At 43.7% G+C, this 17112-nt stretch overlaps 1 protein-coding gene and 1 long non-coding RNA gene across 6 annotated transcripts in view; one reads left to right on the plus strand and one right to left on the minus strand.

Moving 5' to 3' along the window:
- Window positions 1–17112, plus strand: part of SSH2 (slingshot protein phosphatase 2) — a 252214-nt gene that overhangs the window by 226439 nt on the left and 8663 nt on the right. For all 5 annotated transcript variants that reach the window (XM_067715348.1, XM_067715346.1, XM_067715347.1 and 2 more), the window contains 3 exons: window positions 2991–3137; window positions 6438–6638; window positions 15678–16512. In XM_067715348.1, the coding sequence (XP_067571449.1) occupies window positions 2991–3137; window positions 6438–6638; window positions 15678–16512 (1183 nt within the window). The remainder of the gene's footprint in view (window positions 1–2990; window positions 3138–6437; window positions 6639–15677; window positions 16513–17112) is intronic.
- On the minus strand, window positions 1973–13833 carry LOC137212235 (uncharacterized). The gene is made up of 3 exons (XR_010937404.1): window positions 13681–13833; window positions 12235–12375; window positions 1973–3396 (listed from the first exon to the last, which is right to left on the minus strand). It is a non-coding gene; the product is annotated as an uncharacterized lncRNA (long non-coding RNA).

Genomic DNA, 17112 nt, shown 5'->3' on the forward strand with positions numbered 1-17112 from the left:
TACTGAGCCTGCGCTCTAGAGCCCACAAGCCACAACTGCTGAACCTGCATGCCACAACTACTGAAACCCGTGCGCCTAGAGCCCATGCTCTGCAACGAGAAGCCACTGCAATGAGAAACCCTTGCACCGCAACGAAGAGTATCCCCTGCTCGCCGCAACTAGAGAAAGCCTGTGCGCAGCAACGAAGACCCAATACAGCCAAAAAAAAAAAATAAAAATTAAATAAATTTATTTTTAAAAAAAAACTTCAATGGATCAAGAATTATAGTTCAGGGATCTGTACACAAAACATGTATATTGCCCCCTGTGGATGATATAAGGGATTTTTAAGTGTAATTTTGACAATAAGGCCATTTTCTCCCAATCCACTTACTTTAGAACTCCAAGTAAAATGCTATTCCTTACAAAGCATTGTAAGGAATAGCTTACAATGAAGTGTAAGAATGACAAAGAAGTTTCGAGGAGTGCCATTTCCAATTGGTAGTGGCTGACTAGACTTCTGTAATGAAAAAGATTGGGAAACCCTGTCCTGCTATAATCCATTACTGAAGTATGGGATTGGGGATGGGAAGGTTGTTCATTTTTATTTTAAATGAAATAAGAGGAAGTGTGCTTGCCTTTTTTTTCTGACAGTTTTGAGATATGATTCACATATATCGTTCACCCTTTTAAAATGTGTACTTCAGTGGTTTTTAGTATATTCACAGAGCTGTGCAACAATCAATTCAGAACATTTTTTTCCAACCCAAAAGGAAAGCCTGTACCCTTTAGCAGTCACCCCCATTTCCCTTCCTCCCTTCAGCTCCTAGAAACTACTAGCCTACTTTCTGTCTCTATAGATTTGCCTATTCTGGACATCTCATTTATATGAAATTATACAATATGTAGTCTTTCAAGCATGGTTTATTTCACTTAACATTGTATTTTCAAGGTTTATCAATGTTGTACCATGTATTAGTACTTCATTCCTTTTTTATTGCCAAATAGTATTCCATTATATGGAGATATATATACTCACCACATTTTATTTGCCCATTCATCATTTGATGGGCCTTTGGGTTGTTTCCACTTTTTGGCTATTATGAATACTCTTACGACCATTCATGTATGAATCTTTGGGTAGACATATGTTGTCATTTCTCTTCAGTTTATGCCTAGGAGAGGACTTACGGGGTCATATGGTGGTAACCTTTTGGGGAACTGCTGGAGTGTTTTCTACAGGTGCATGTTGCTTGCTTTTTCATATTTTTTTTTTTTTTTTGGCCGCACCACACGGCATGTGGGATCCTAGTTCCCTGACCAGGGAATCGAACCCTCACCCCCTGCAGTGGAAGCGCCGCCTCTTAACCACTGGACTGACAGGGAAGCCCAGCTTGCTTTTTAAATTAAAAAGAAAAAATCCTTTCTAGTAATGGACTTTGATGCTAAGTTAAAACAGATTCAAACCATGTCCCAGAAAAATTTTGGTTGCTTGACCTTAACCACAGAATTGGTTAGCTTGGCTCTCCCTTTTTGTAGTCATTTCTCTGACTTCAGTGATTGGGTTTGTAGAACCCCACGTGTGGTTCTAAGAAGGAAGCAGCTTCTTTTTTTTTTCCGGCACGCGGGCCTTCCACTGCTGTGGCCTCTCCCGTCGCGGAGCACAGGCTCCAGACGTGCAGGCCCAGCGGCCACAGCCCACGGGCCCAGCCGCTCCGCGGCACGCAGGATCCTCCCGGACCGGGGCACGAACCCGCGTCCCCTGCATCGGCAGGCAGACCCTCAACCACTGCGCCACCAGGGAAGCCAGGAAGCAGCTTCTGCAGAGGGAAATGAGTGAGTCTGTGCTGTGCTGTTGGAGTTGACAACAGTGGTGTCTAAGTCCATACAGCACTGAGAAAAGGTAATCCTTTGGCAGATTAAACCGAAGCATTTATTGAGATTGCACAGTAAGAGAGATAGCAAAAGAAATTTTTGATACAGAAACCATTTTCTGCAAGCCTGGGAGAACTCTCAGACACATCTGCTGCCATAGCAGCCAGGAATGCAGCCTAGAGAGTTAAGAGAGCTTTAAGTCCAACTTTCCTCTGACCCTACCAGCCTGGCCTCACTTGCCTTCATGCAGTTTAAGGAGAGTAATAGAGCAAAAACTGACAACCTGGCATTTAGAAAGATAGGAGGGAATGTTTCCTTCTATTTTTTTTCTTAAGGTACATATTAATAGTCTGATTTAATACAGATGACTTCCAAAAAATTTTGTTGCTGGTAATTTTAGTGACTGCAGAGAAATTGTCAGATCATGGGCCTCAAGTTGATTCTTTGGAGTAAAATGCAAGGCATATTTTCAAAAGACTCTGAAAGATGAGATTGTATAACTAAACACAAACTGAAAATGGAATATAGATGTTGAACTTGGTAGACAGCTTTTCTCTCAGTAACTCCCTGATACCCAGGTATGTGCAGGACCCTGTTATACAATTTCTGTATTAAATAAGGATAGCCTCTTAGGGTTTTTTTTTTTAGCTTTCTTCAATATTTTAGTATTTAATTTCAGCCTCAGGAATAAACAAGCTTGTTTTTTATTTATTTATTTATTTTTGGCTGCATTGGGTCTTCGTTGCTGTGCACGGGCTTTCTCTAGTTGTGGTGAGCGGGGGCTACTCTTGGTTGCGGTGCGTGGGCTTCTCATTGCGGTGGCTTCTCTTGTTGTGGAGCACGGGCTCTAGGCACGTGGGCTTCAGTAGTTGCAGCACTCGGGCTCAGTAGTTGTGGCTTGTGGGCTCTAGAGCGCAGGCTCAGTAGTTGTGGCGCATGGGCTTAGTTGCTCCGCGGCATGCGGGCTCAGATCAGGGCTCAAACCCATGTCCCCTGCATTGGCAGGCAGGTTCTTAACCACTGCACCACCAGGGAAGCCCAGGAGTAAGCAAGTTTTAAATAAGAAAAATTCCAGTGCTGGGAATTGGATTTCGCCTGAGTAGTAGGGCTCATAATCTCCCTTGGTTTCCTCACAGGGTGCGATATATCTTGAATGTCACTCGAGAGATAGATAACTTCTTCCCAGGAGTCTTTGAGTATCACAACATTCGGGTATATGACGAAGAGGCAACGGATCTCCTGGCTTACTGGAATGACACTTACAAATTCATCTCTAAAGCAAAGTGAGTAATGGTCCCACACACACGTTCTGACCCCTCTTCCTTGTGCACCACACATGGTTGGGGTCTGAAAGCTGTAGATAACTTACTGATGATACTCAGAGGAAAGGAAGTAGAGAAAAAAGGAGACTGAGCTCTCTTAATACTAGGGAAAAGATGACTAGTGACTTAGTACTTTTGCTTTAAGTAGATGAAGCCCCTGGAAGATGATCTCATGTTGGCTATTTCCGTTGAGCACAAAATTAGAGAAAATAAACTCAAGCTGCAGTGAAAGAAATAGAAATGAGAGAAGGAAGAAATTCTGAAATAGAAGAGAAATTCTGAATGAGAGAAGGAAGAATTCTTAAGTTACCAATAGGGACACTTGAAAGTTACAGAATAGAAATTATTCCAGACAGGTGGAACACTTGATCCTGCTCTCTGAAGACAAGGAGAGAAACAGTACACTTTGGAAATTTTTTCCCATTCTTTTACTTTACTTTTATGCTACTCTAAATAGTGAAATTTTTCCTCTGGCCCTTCTGTTGTTATCTTCCTTAAATTAATTGGTCCTTTTAGTGAAACAATTCCATAGTATTAATTTAGTGTTTAGTATTAGTATTAATATATCAACACTGATTTTTTAAGTCCCTGGGGATTTTTGTGCCAGTCCTATTTATCCCTTCAGTAGAAAAAAACATCAGTAAGCATGTTGGCCACATTCCCTCTGCAGGTGGGGTGACACTCAGAAGACCCAGGCCCTCAGCAGTGAAAGTGTGGAGTCCTAACCACTGGACCACCAGGGAATTCCCACTTCTGCTTTTAAAGTCCTCCTTCAAGAATGATACCACACCTCACTTAAGGACCTACATGGTCAGGAAATGCTTCCTCTTAGTTGTCCTGAATCCCCATACTCCAGCTCTGAGCCCATTTTCTCAGTAACCAGTACCTGAGAGACTGTTTTATACTGTTGAAGCTTCTGCCACTCATGGCATGCTTCCCATGTGCCATGTACTTTACACATATTCTCTCCTGTACGTTCCAAAACCCAGAGAGGCATATGCTGTCTTCCTTCTGTACAGAAGAGGACAGACTGCAGAGATGAGTTTCAGAGATATTAACTAGTGGTTGAGACAGGACTTGAACCTAAGATCATGTCTCATTTCAGTCCATCAAGTATATGGGAATAGTCTAGTTCCTTAAGGAAAGGGGACTGGAAAAGACTAGGCAAGTTGTCAGGGTTACAGCCAAAGAGGCTAGAGATCAAGGCAAGGCCCCAGTCCTAGTGAAGAGAAAGACCTGATTTCAGCAGGGCTGGGGTTAGAGGGAGATAACGTGAGGCGCCCACATTACATTTACTGAGAGGCATGCACTCTCCATGTCCTGCAAGTATAGGTCAGCGTCTCAGAGTGAGTGCCTCCCCTTAAGTGGCACCCTGGGCACCTCATGTGTTTCACCCTAATCAGGGCCCTGGCGGTCCAGTGGTTAGGACTCCACACTTTCAGGGCCACTCTAGTTTAGCATTCCTAATGTGATGCTGGGCTTAATTTGGACAATCTAGCACTTGAAGTGAGGGGGTGGGGTGGGCAATGAACCTGAAAGGTGAAATTGGGCTAGGTGAGAACTAACTGCAGATCCTTCATTACCTGAGTTAGAAGCCATCCACTGAAAAAGCCCAGTTCAAAATGAAGAAATGTTTTCATAGGAGTAGATTTCATAATTGTATTTTTCTTAAGATTGTCTAAGTTTGAGCACCTTCTGTGCCTGCAGGCATAGACCTGAAATTCGATGTACTAAAGTCAGAGCTTGATGGGAAAATATAGAGCACATGTCTGAACTTCCATCTGCGTCACTGTGACTCGGCTTCCCAACTGGAGTCTAAGTGAAAACTCTGTGGTGACATAAGCAAAACAAACATGTCCTAGTCATTTGGAATCACCTAAGCTTACAGAGACGCATATGCGCACCAACCATAGGACACTAAGATTGTACCTTTCTTTTGAGACTGTTTCACTTATTCCAGACCTTTCTCTCCATTCCCATAGCTTATCTGGCTGGCCCTCTCATTTTGGCACTTAACCTTATGCCTCCTTGCATTGGTGCTTAACTCATTCATGTGTGTCTGTCTCCCGCAGAAGGATTATAAGCTTCTGGAAGGAAGCTTGTCTCCTGTAATAGAGTGAGTGAGTGGATGAATAGATTTCCCCTGTTAGGCTGACGTGTGCATTTTTTAATTTATTGGAATAACCACTTGGGAAGGATTCCAGCCCACGTACACTAGTGATAAGAGTAAATGTTCTTTTTTCCAGATTTTAAAATGTTGTTCCTACTTACAACTGACAGGTGTAATCAGGAGATCCATAAATTTGTTCATACATTTAGCAAATATTTGAAGGCTTACTCTGGGCCAGACACTGTGTTATTAGCAGAATTAGCAGAGCTGAGTAATGCTCAGATACAAGGTAATGAGCTCTGGCATAAGACTGAGGAGTTTCGTTTGTTAGTGTCACTTTATGGTGACTTTGTTTTCTCTTTCTTCCACCCCATAAAAAAAACACAAAAACAGCTAATTATTCATTCCACCCTCCTTGCTGAGAAAGCCATGTGGTACATCACATGGTCCCATCCAGCTCCACGGGTTATATAGCCAGTCCCTAGACAGAACATGGGTTGTGAAAAGTGTTGTGAAAAGTAATATCCAGGGCTACATCTGAGTAAAGAGGAGAGTTAGTTTCATTTGGTTTGTACTTTCCTCCCGGGACAGAACTCTTACTCGAACTGGAACTGGAAGCAACTCACAACATTTGGGTAAATTAGATGAATCACTGCCACACCTGTAATTCAATAGCATGCCAGCCGTCAACGTGCCCCTGGGGCTGAGAGGACTGGCCTCCAGCCACACACAAAATGGGCTCCAGTCTCTAAATAGAAAATTTTCCTTCTGTGCTCTGTGACCAACTGTCATTGCAATTACCTTTTTGAATTTTAATTGTCTACTTCTCCCAATGAGTCCTACCCTTTAGGGAAAAACTGTTACTTATTTTTGCATCCCAGACCTTGCACATTGTCTTAAACATGGTAAATGCCTGATAAATGTTTGCTGAATGAACTAGAGAGGCTTAATATTAACACTGAATATCGTTTGAGTGCACCAGAATTGCCCCACACATTTGATTAGAGGTGCACACAAGTGCACTAAGGTGGGGTGAATTACAAAGCAAGAAAATGGAAAGGCCAGACAGGAGACGTGGACACATTTAGAACCTAGCTCTTAAAGTGTACTCACTATTGTGTTTTCCTCCTTACCTCAATCCCCCAAACTAGGAAACATGGATCTAAATGCCTTGTGCACTGCAAAATGGGGGTGAGTCGCTCAGCCTCCACTGTGATTGCCTATGCGATGAAGGAGTATGGCTGGAATCTGGACCGAGCCTATGACTACGTGAAGGAAAGACGAACAGTGACCAAGCCCAACCCCAGCTTCATGAGACAGCTGGAAGAGTACCAGGGGATCTTGCTGGCAAGGTGAGTCTTTAATTGACTTTCTCAGATTTTCCCTCCTTTATGCTCCCCAGGGCACAGTGAAATGTCCTCTGCAGCTAGTTCTCACCTAATTTAAGTGTGTGATAGGATTTGAAAATTGAAACCTCTATCCATCTAGTTTTTAAAAATTAAGTACCAGTATTTAAGATCAGCATGGAAGATTAGGCATTTAATCTAAACTAAAGACATTAAACTAAAGGGTGGAAATACTGTTCCCTTATTTCAGATCTCAATTAGGTGCAGGTTTTTTTTCTTTTTTTGCGGTACGCGGGCCTCTCACTGTTGTGGCCTCTCCCGTCGCGGAGCACAGGCTCCGGACGCGCAGGCTCAGCGGCCATGGCTCACGGGCCCAGCCGCTCCGCAGCATGTGGGATCTTCCCGGACTGGGGCACGAACCCGTGTCCCCTGCATCGGCAGGCGGACTCTCAAACACTGCGCCACCAGGGAAGCCCTAGGTGCAGATTTTAATAAATACTTCTCAACAGCTTCTAAGGCCAGATGCAGCTGCCTTATCAAAATGGATACTGATTGCTTCCAGGGTAGTGCTAGCTGAAATTCTTAGAAAATTTTTGGCCCTTTTTTTGGGGGGCGGGCTGCGTGGCATGTGGGATCTTAGTTCCCCAACCAGGGATCAAACCCGCACCCCCTGCAGTGGAGGTGCAGAGTCTTAACCACTGGACTGCCAGGGAAGTCCCTGGCCCATTCTCTTAAAACAAGTACCTGCTGCTGCTTTGGGCTTTTTTTTTTTTTTTCTCAGTGCTTGGTTTCACTGAACCTTCAACAGTAATTCTGGTCATGTGACAAATCTGTAGAATTGGGATATATATATAACCCATTTGAGGTATGAAGGGGCTTCCCAGAAATAGCTCACTTGTTTTCTTTTTTAAGATCTTTTAATCTGATTTTATATATATATGTTTTGCAGAAATGCAGAAAATTACAAAGGGAGAAATCATTTAGAAACTCAATAACCACAGACAGCAGTTGACATTATCTTATCTCTTATCACATATATTGATGGATTTTTTTTTTTTCCACAAAACCTGTTCTTCAGCCTTACTTCTTCACCCAGTATTAGGTCTTTTTTTTTTTTTAAACTGTGGCAGCATTTATTGAGCACTTACACTGCACTTAACTGCCACTGTTCCTTTTTTCCCCCTAGCTTTATTGAGATACAGTTGATGTACAACATTGCATAAGTTTAAGGTGTCCAGTGTATTGATTTCATACATTTACCTATTGCAAACTGATTAACACTGTAGCATTAGCTAACACCTCCAACCCCTGACATAACTGCCGTTTCTTTTTTGTGGTAAGACTATCTAAGATCTCTCTTAGCAACATTCAAGTATATGATTCAGTATTATTAGCTATAATTGCCATGCTGTACATTAAATCCCCAGAACTTTATAATCTCATAACTGGAAATTTGTACCCTTTGACCAACATCTCCCCATTTCCCTCAACAACCCCACCCATGCCCTGGTAACCACCACTCTACTCTGTTTCTCCGAGTTTGGCATTTTTAGATTCCATGTATAAGAGATACCACCATAGAGTATTTGTCTTTCTCTGTCTACCCAGTACTAGGTCTTGAACATCTTCCTATATCAATAAGAACTGGCTGTTTCAACAATAATTTGGTAATTGGTTATAAAATGAGTAATTTCACTACATTATTTTTATTACCCTTTGGTGGTGAAAGCCACCTTCAGCTGATCTCAGGAAAAAGATTCAGTTTACTCTCTTAGTAAACTGAATTCAAGGATCAACTTCCTGAGATGCTACATGCTGTGGAGTACCATATTTTGCTTTGTTTTTCCATGTAGGCACATTCTAGGTGGTTTTGTTAGGGTGAAGGCACTGCTGCCTAGAAGCAGTCGGGGCTGATGCCAGAGTTTGACTCCAGTGAGTCTCATGACTTGGTCTCGACTCTTGAATCTGGGCTGTGTTTCCCCTGAACAAAATGGTAAATAGCCTTCCAGCCTAACCAGGCAGAGTGACCACCCTCCCACCGCCGAAGTATTGTGAAAATGTGGCCACAGCATAGCATTACGGTTTCCACTAAAAAACCCCTCCCATTTACTCAGTACTTGGCATGATTTCATCTGAGCCATTCTCTTAGGAGGCTGGGAGGATACTGAAGTCTCCTCCACTTAAAAAGAATTTGTAGGTCTTTGGGGCCAGATTTTGATGACATTTTTAGATTACATCAGAAGGTAGGACAGAGAAGTTCTTTTTGGCACAAGAAAGACGCATCTGAGGGTTGGATGAGACACAAATATTGTATATTCCCAGACGCACACATGACGGATATTAGGCAGTGTCCTCACGTGACCCGTTGAGAGGAAGGATACTGTGTGTCCTGCCAATTTCAGTATTTTTTCTGGAATCCCAGGCAAGCTGTTGGGTTGGGGTGGTGGTTTTTTTTTGTTTTTTTTTTTAGCGTATGTAGTTTTTCTTAGATGTTAAAGGTATTTCAGAAAAATCTTAGATGAGGATAAGAAGGGCAACATAAACCCACAAGTCACCCTGCCTCTTCCCTTTCCCTTTTGGTTCCATCCTGCCTTCCTGGTCTTGATTCACGGAGGGAGGGGCAAGCCCTGGGGAGTGAGAAAACCACAGAATCTGAGTCAGTAGATGTGGTTTCCGTTCCTGGTTCACCCCCTTGCTGCAACTTTGAGAAGTTTGCACAGTTCTGATCCTCACCTGACCCCATCTATAAAATGAAAATCAAGAGACCTAGCTCACAGGGTTATTGTAAATAAAAGTGTATATAATGTATATTATGCACCGTTAAGGGTTATTCAGATGTGGTTCTCATGAAGCCCCTCCTGCAAGGCTACCCAGAGAACACACACGCATGTGCCATTCAGTTCCTCTAGCCACTGCCTTCCGCCACCAACAGACACACTAACTGTGTTAGAAACTGGAATGGAAGTGTCCTGGAATTTTCTGTATTGTGATGTTTCCTGAATTTTAAAAACTAAAATCTAGTGCTGGGGGTGTCACTTAGGCTGCTTTCAGCTGCAAGTAATAGAACATCTTCATCAACTGGGATTTCAGCAAGAAGCAGCACACGCAGATTATATGGGGAAGACTTTATAAGGGGACTGTTTACAAAGGTGTAGGACTGTAGTGGAATCAAGGAACTTATGTCAGCAGGGCTGTTTGGTAATAGCTCCTGGGCCCAGAGAGGGATGGCGCAGTTACTAGAACCTGGACGGAGACTCCTGGAGAAAAGGCGCCTTCAGAGAGGAGCAGTAGCCTTCAGTCAGGGGACCCAGCCAGCCAGAGTGGCCCTGCGGGGAAGGAGCTACAGGACTAGAGGCCTGCCTTCACTCTCCTCCCTCCAGTCTCCTGCTGGGGCTCCCCATTAGCCAAACCCTGTGGAAGTCCGAAGACAAGGGGACCAGTGGAGGTGGTTCATACGTCAGCCTCCAGGGCAGAGAGCAGGGTAGAAAGGCTGAAGAGTGCATCGGCAGGAACCAGCACCCAGCTGTAGGTAGTTAAAAAGTTGGACCATTTACCTTCTTTTGTAGCAAGAAGCACCGAAGAAGACTGTAATGGGCTCGGGGATGTAATCAGGGACTTTGGTGCTCTCATCTTCCTGCTCTACTTTGTGTTCTCCCTTGCTTAGTTAATAGCTTGGTCCTTGAATTTGCCTCATGATTGCCAGATATCTGCCACATGTCTAGGCATCTACATGTAAATTCCACCGCGTCTGGCTGAAAGAATGGGCATCTCAATTAGAGGAGAAGACTTTTCCCAGAAGCTCCCCACTAGACTGCCACCCACCCACCCCACCCCCACAGGACCACTGACCAGGACAGGGTCATATTCTTAAAACCAAGCACTGGGTAGGCAAATAGAATTTCCTGGACTGGTTAAAACAAATTCACATTCACTCTCTGGTGCTAGGGAAGTGCCACATTCCCTGAAACTGTGGGGCAGTGAACAGTCAAACCAAATCAGGCCTCTGCCAGTAAGGAAAAAGAGTAGGAATGCCTCTTGGGTATATAGCTGTTAGGGTCTGCAATCTATGATGTGTTGTCAAGAAACAGCACTTGTAGGCTACCTGCCAGGCTGACTGCCGAGTAGATTGGGCCTCTCAGACTCTTGCCCAGCCCTAGAGTACTGCTCCAGGGTCTGTCTGCTTAGAAGAGCAAAGAAGGAGAAGCCCAAGATTCCTGTGACGGTCTGAAGCTCTGTCAAGCCTTGCAGCTTAGGTCACCAAGAGAGGAAAGGCCTTGGGAAAATCCCACTCATTGTATTTGCAAAGAAATTCCATTTCCTCTCCAGGTGCTTAGATATCTTGTATTTCATATCTTCTCCCAGAAGGCACATGGTGGTTTTCCCAAAGAGATAGAGCTCTGATCCTAGCATTGCCAAGCACCATTGGTTGTCCAGAGTGGCACTGGGTGCTTAACGTGAGGTGGCAACCCTCTGTTTGAGGGTATTAGCTTGGTACTTTGACCTCTTGGTGGAAGAGAAGTTTAACAAAGTGACTCTAGGCCCCTGTAGTGATTTATGAATTGGTTACAGTCTCTTAATCAGAATGTGAGAGGGTGGACCAAACAGTGACAGTCCCTCTGAAATACAAGAGACTTTTTGCATCTTTTAGTATGTCTTTAAGCCTCAGGGAGACTAATATTTAATAGTCTCCTTTAGACCTAAAAGTGAGTGTATCATAAAGGCACTGATACTGTTCATATCTAATTTTATTTTTTCTGTTTTTATAGCCGGGGGATGGGAGTGAGGGCAGGAGGAGGGGTGTGTGTGCGTGTGTGTGTGTGTGTGTGTGTGTGTGTGTGTGCATGTGTGCGTGTTGAAACCCTCCATTAAACTACCAGCAACCCTGTTTGTTATTCTGGAGTTGGATCGTTTAGATATCTGGCAGATTTATGTTCCATTAGACAAGTTCAGATTTCATGCATCTGCGAGGTGGACCATGTGTCTGAGATATTAGGTTCCAGTGTATAAGGGGCAAGGAAGAAAAACTGGGTGGTGGCCAGGGAGAGTTCGTGACACATGTCCTCATAGATGTTAGTTTTGATTGTTTGAATGTCCCTGTCACCAGGGCCAGAGGAGACAGAGCTGTCTTTCACCCTGGCTTTGCTGGTGAAGACATTGAAGTCTAGTTAGCTGGTACATAATGGTCAGCCAGCAGGAGGGAACCCGAGAATGAGAGGACATGGATTCCTGGTCAGGTGACAGCCAATCACAAGTAAGGTTTAAAGGATTTTCTTAACAGCTTTTCAGTGAAATAATCTTCAAGTATTTAGGACCACGCACAGTGCATGAAAATGCTCAATTGTTGATGCTTCTTCTCTTCCTTCTCCTCTTCTCTACAGGCTGCCTAATGCCCTAAGAAGTAACCATAAATAGTCTGATTTTACTGCAACTGATACTCCATTTTTAGCAGTATTTTCCTCTATATAATTTTCTCAGAGTTGGTACTTTACCAAACATATAACAATAAGAAAGAAAGTGGAGGCAAGAGAATGGGACATCATGTGCATCCTGTCATTTAGCTTTCCTTCTTGCTCATTTACTAAGTAAAAGGGCAAATTCTTACCCAGAACGGCCCAGCCATCTCACGTGTGTCAGTGTGTTTATGTGAATCCAAATTCAGGTCAGAGGCCACGAACCTGAGACTTGTTTGCATCATCCAGGCCACAAACCAGCTCTGAAGTTCTTTCTGGCACTTGCTGCCTACCTGGAATAGGTCGCGGGAGTCAGCTGAATATAAACATTAACAGTTTAAAATAACAGATATGATCTAATGTCTTACACCTATTCCTACCAGTGACGGAGCATTAGAATAATCTGGCTTGAGAAAGGGCTTCATTGGGAGACAGTTTGGTGATACCAAGTAAAACTCATGATGCACATAGGCCTTGTGACCCACCTTTTTTCCCCTCCTGTATTTAACACCTTTGTGAAACCAAAGTGTGCACCAGGCACAAGAATGTCCGTGGCAGTGTTGTTCGTAATAGCTAAAACTGCTTATCAGCAGGGTGGATGAATAATAAATTGTGACATATTCACTACACTCTATGAAATTACAGCTACACACATCGATGAGTCTTAAAACATGTTAGGCATAAAAAGTTGTAGAAGAATACATACAGTATGATTTCATTTATGTAAAATTCAAAACATACAAACTAAGCTATATATTGTTGGAACAAAACATGCGATGACACAATAAGGAAAAGGGAGGGAATGATAAGCACAAAATTCAGGTGATTGGCTACTAACCCCTGCACTGGGAGGAGAAGGGGGAATCAGGAAGGGCCACATGGAATAGCAGTGCTTTACAGGCTGTGGTAATGAGTATCATGACTATGTCAGAGAGCCGCCTGCCACTCTCCCTGCAGGTTTTACTGCAAAAATGAAAAAGGCAGCAGAATCAGACTTATTTTGGGATTGGGATTTTTCTTTCTCCTTTACAAGAGGTGTCAGTTTAATTCCAGAGCCCTGACCCAATACTTTCTGATGAATATCTTCCCCAAGAAGAGAAGGAAATCCCTGCTGGGTAAAGCAGCTGTGATGCCAGCTACTTTCTCTGAGACTTGCACTGTTGGTGCCTATTAGCATAACATCAGTCTCTCGTTCCCTCTCAATTTATTAGTGATTTACAGGCAGTTTTTTTAAAACATACTTTGGAGGGTTCTCGGGATCATGAAAATTTCCCGTTTGCCTGTTGTCTGATGAGATAAGCTGTTCTTTACTATTAGGGTGAGAACAGCTACTCCCTGAGATATCTTCCCAGTGATTTGCATCACAGGACTTGTCCTGCCTTGGTGGGTGGCTGAGAGGACTTGGTGCAGGTTTGAACATCCTCATGATAGGTGAGGGATGGAAACTGGAGAACACAGTCCTATTTAGGTCAGGGAACAGGGTGTCAGACGAAAAAGAAGAAGCTTTAAGGGGAGCACATTGGCACCCGTTGGTCACAAAGTATAGTTCGGGCCCACCTATCCAACCAGTCAGCTTGCCCCTCCCCACAGCCACTCACTCGTTTGGGGTGTGTGATACGTTGTCTCCTCCTAGGGGTGGCTGGAGTTCGTGCAGCTTGGAAAGGGGGAAAACCCCACCTTACACCCAGCTACTTGATTATAGCTTGTCTTCATAAACAAATTGACCTGCGCCCTACCCAGAAAAGCACCCTTCTGCTGGGCAGGCCTGAGTCAGAGAGAGCCCCACCCAAGCAGCAGGCAGGCGGGGGGGAGCTGAGAGCAGGTGCAGAGTTGAGCACAAACAGGGGTTCACATTAGTGCAGGCGTGTGACTCGGCAGAGATTCACAGGCAGCCAAGGCAGGTATGGCCCTGAGCCCAGGGTTAGTTGTTCTGGGCTGTTTCCATTCCACCCTGCGGCGAGGTAGCTCTTCATCAGCTTGTAAGTCATGGAAACCATACCCCCAGATGCCACATTTAGCGACCTGTTCCCTGCCCAGTCACAGGGCCACCTTTCTCTTTTTCATTGGAGCTTTGAGAACTGTGCTTCCTTGTTAGAGTGTGGTTTGAAATGAGATCTCATCAGACCTTCTCTCCATAAAATCAACCAAAGGATGGATGTGTGCATATAGTCTTTTTGGCCCACCTCCTTTTCCAGGGGTCACTTTAGCTTGATGGTTTTTATCCACAGATCCTCATGAAAGGGCCTGTACTTTACGCTTATCCTCTTCCGTTCTGATACCAACCTTTTTCTCCAGATTTACTAACCTCATCTTTGCTTTCTCTTTTTTTTTGGCTGCGCCGCATGTCTTGCAGGATCTTAGTTCCCAAACCAGGGATTGAACCCGGGGCCATGGCGGTGAAAGCACTAAGCCCTAACCACTGGAACGCCAGGGAACTCCCTGTTCTTTGCTTTCTAATTCAAAAAAGATTACCACCCTCCTCACACTTCCACATCAGTGATTAATCCTATATCAGCTCTTTATCCCAATTATGAGAACTTATAATGGGCTCCAATTGATTATTTCTCTTTGTATTACTTGGATAATGTTTTGTGTTTTTTCCCCCCAGTTATTAATATTAATCAGGCTCATTTTTTTAATTCAAAAGTTGTAGACATACTACAGAGTGTAGAATTGTAAAGCCCTCCCCAAAAGTAAAAGCCCTGCCTTCCTTGAAAGAAACACTGTTACCAGTTTGGTGATGTTCTGTAGATATTTCACTATACTTATTCTAATATGGGAACTGACTATTCCAAGTGTGTTCAACATGCTTTTCACTTAATAGTGTACCTTGAACATCATTCCACTAAAATATTTGGCTGTTTTGGTTTTTTTTTAACTTTAAAAATGTATTTATTTATTTATTTTGTCTGCACTGGGTCTTAGTTGTGGCACATGGGATCTTTTAGTTGCGGCATGAGGACACTCTTAGTTGCGGCATGTGGGATCTAATTCCCTGACCAGGGATCGAACCCGGGCCGCCTGCATTGGGAGAGCGGAGTCTTATCCGCTGGATCACCAGGGAAGTCCCCTTGACTGTTTTTAATAGCCTCATATAAGTGTATGGACCATAATTTAAATAAATTTTTTTTGGTGTTGCAGTATTACAGTAAACATCCTTATATGTGTAGCTTTGTGCACTTATGTAGTAGTATTTCTCCAAGTAAAAATTTTAAAGGGAGAGTTGCTGTTTAAAGGGTTAGATTTTGAGAGCTATTGCCAGATTTCATTCTTTAAAATTCTACAGTTCACACTCCTATCAACTGTGTATTATGAGAGGGCTAGTTTGACCAAACCATCATCAAGAGCTTCATAAGAGCTAACAACTATCTTAGCTCTTATAAGTCTGATAGTAAAAAATCAGATCTCATATTCATTTGTTTTTGTTGTTTGCTGTTAGTGAAATTGAGCCTCTTTTCAACTGTTGATTACCTACTTCCACTGGGCATTAACAAAGCATCTTGCAGGTTAAGTTTATCTGGGAGCGGTTTCCTGGGAGGGTATTGATTGTTTTCACAAACCAGAGTAAGGCGTTTCCTATGTATGTCCTCCACAGCAAACAGCGGCATAACAAGCTCTGGCGATCTCATTCAGATAGTGACCTCTCGGACCACCACGAACCCATCTGCAAAGCAGGACTAGAACTCAACAAGAAGGAGATCACCACCTCAGCAGACCAGATTGCCGAGGTCAAGACCATGGAGAGTCACCCACCCATACCTCCCGTCTTCGTGGAACATGTCGTCCCACAGGATGAAAATCAGAAAGGCCTGTGTACCAAAGAAAGAATGATCTGCTTGGAGTTTACTTCTAGGGAATTTCATGCCGGACAGATTGAAGATGAATTAAACCTAAATGACATCAATGGATGCTCATCAGGGTGTTGTCTCAATGAATCAAAATTCCCTCTTGACAACTGCCATGCATCCAAAGCCTTAATCCAACCTGGACAGGACCCAGAAATGGCCAACAAGTTCCCAGACTTAACAGTGGAAGATTTGGAGACAGACGCACTGAAAGCAGACATGAACGTCCACTTACTGCCCATGGAAGAATTGACATCCCGCCTGAAAGATCTCCCCATGTCCCCTGATCCTGACTCACCGAGCCCCCAACCCAGTTGCCAGGCTGAAGTCTCAGATTTCAGTACAGATCGCATTGACTTTTTTAGCGCGCTAGAGAAGTTTGTAGAGCTTTCCCAAGAAACCCGGGCCCGATCTTTTTCTCACTCAAGGATGGAGGAACTGGGTGGAGGAAGGAGCGAGAGCTGTCGACTGTCAGTGGTCGAAGTAGCCCCTTCCGAAGCGACCGCTGATGACCAGAGAAGCAGCTCTCTGAGTAATACTCCCCATGCATCTGAAGAATCTTCAATAGATGAGGAACAGTCAAAGGTAAAAACTGTCTTTATAGTTCTATGCCTAATGAAGTTCTCTTTAATGACAAAATATTTGGGACTCTGCTATGTTCACTATATTTTTGATGTTGCTAAAGATTTAGGAAGGCGATGTGAGAGAGACAGTCTGGCGTGAAAATTTAGGGTTTAAATATTTTTCTAAATCAGTTGCCTTTCAAGGAATTTATCTTTCCAGGCTTTTGGTGTCATTGGAAGCACTTCTGAGAGGGGATGAGGGAAGAAGGGATTAGCCAAAACAAATGTCCTGCCTGACCAAGGAGAAGGTCCCCTGTGGACCTCCGCAGTTCAGATCAAATCTCACCAACAGTGAGGTGCCAGGGACTGATCTGTTGCCTGAGTGAGACGTGTGTCTCTCTGAGAGGATGCATTTGTTTGGGAAATTCTTTCTGCCTCAGAAAATTCAAAGACTAAACGTGTGTTAATAGTTGTTGGAGTAGCAACTGATTCCCATGCTGAGTTCTTGCTATTAATAACATCTCTGAATTGTTCCTCATTGCAGACGCTGTGGTATTCAAGAATTGAGGGATGGTTTGGGGAAATGACTTGGGAGCAGACAGAATCCCAAGATTCGTCTCAG

Source organism: Pseudorca crassidens, chromosome 19, assembly GCF_039906515.1.
Source record: "Pseudorca crassidens isolate mPseCra1 chromosome 19, mPseCra1.hap1, whole genome shotgun sequence".
In the NCBI taxonomy this organism is placed as follows: Eukaryota; Metazoa; Chordata; class Mammalia; order Artiodactyla; family Delphinidae; genus Pseudorca; species Pseudorca crassidens.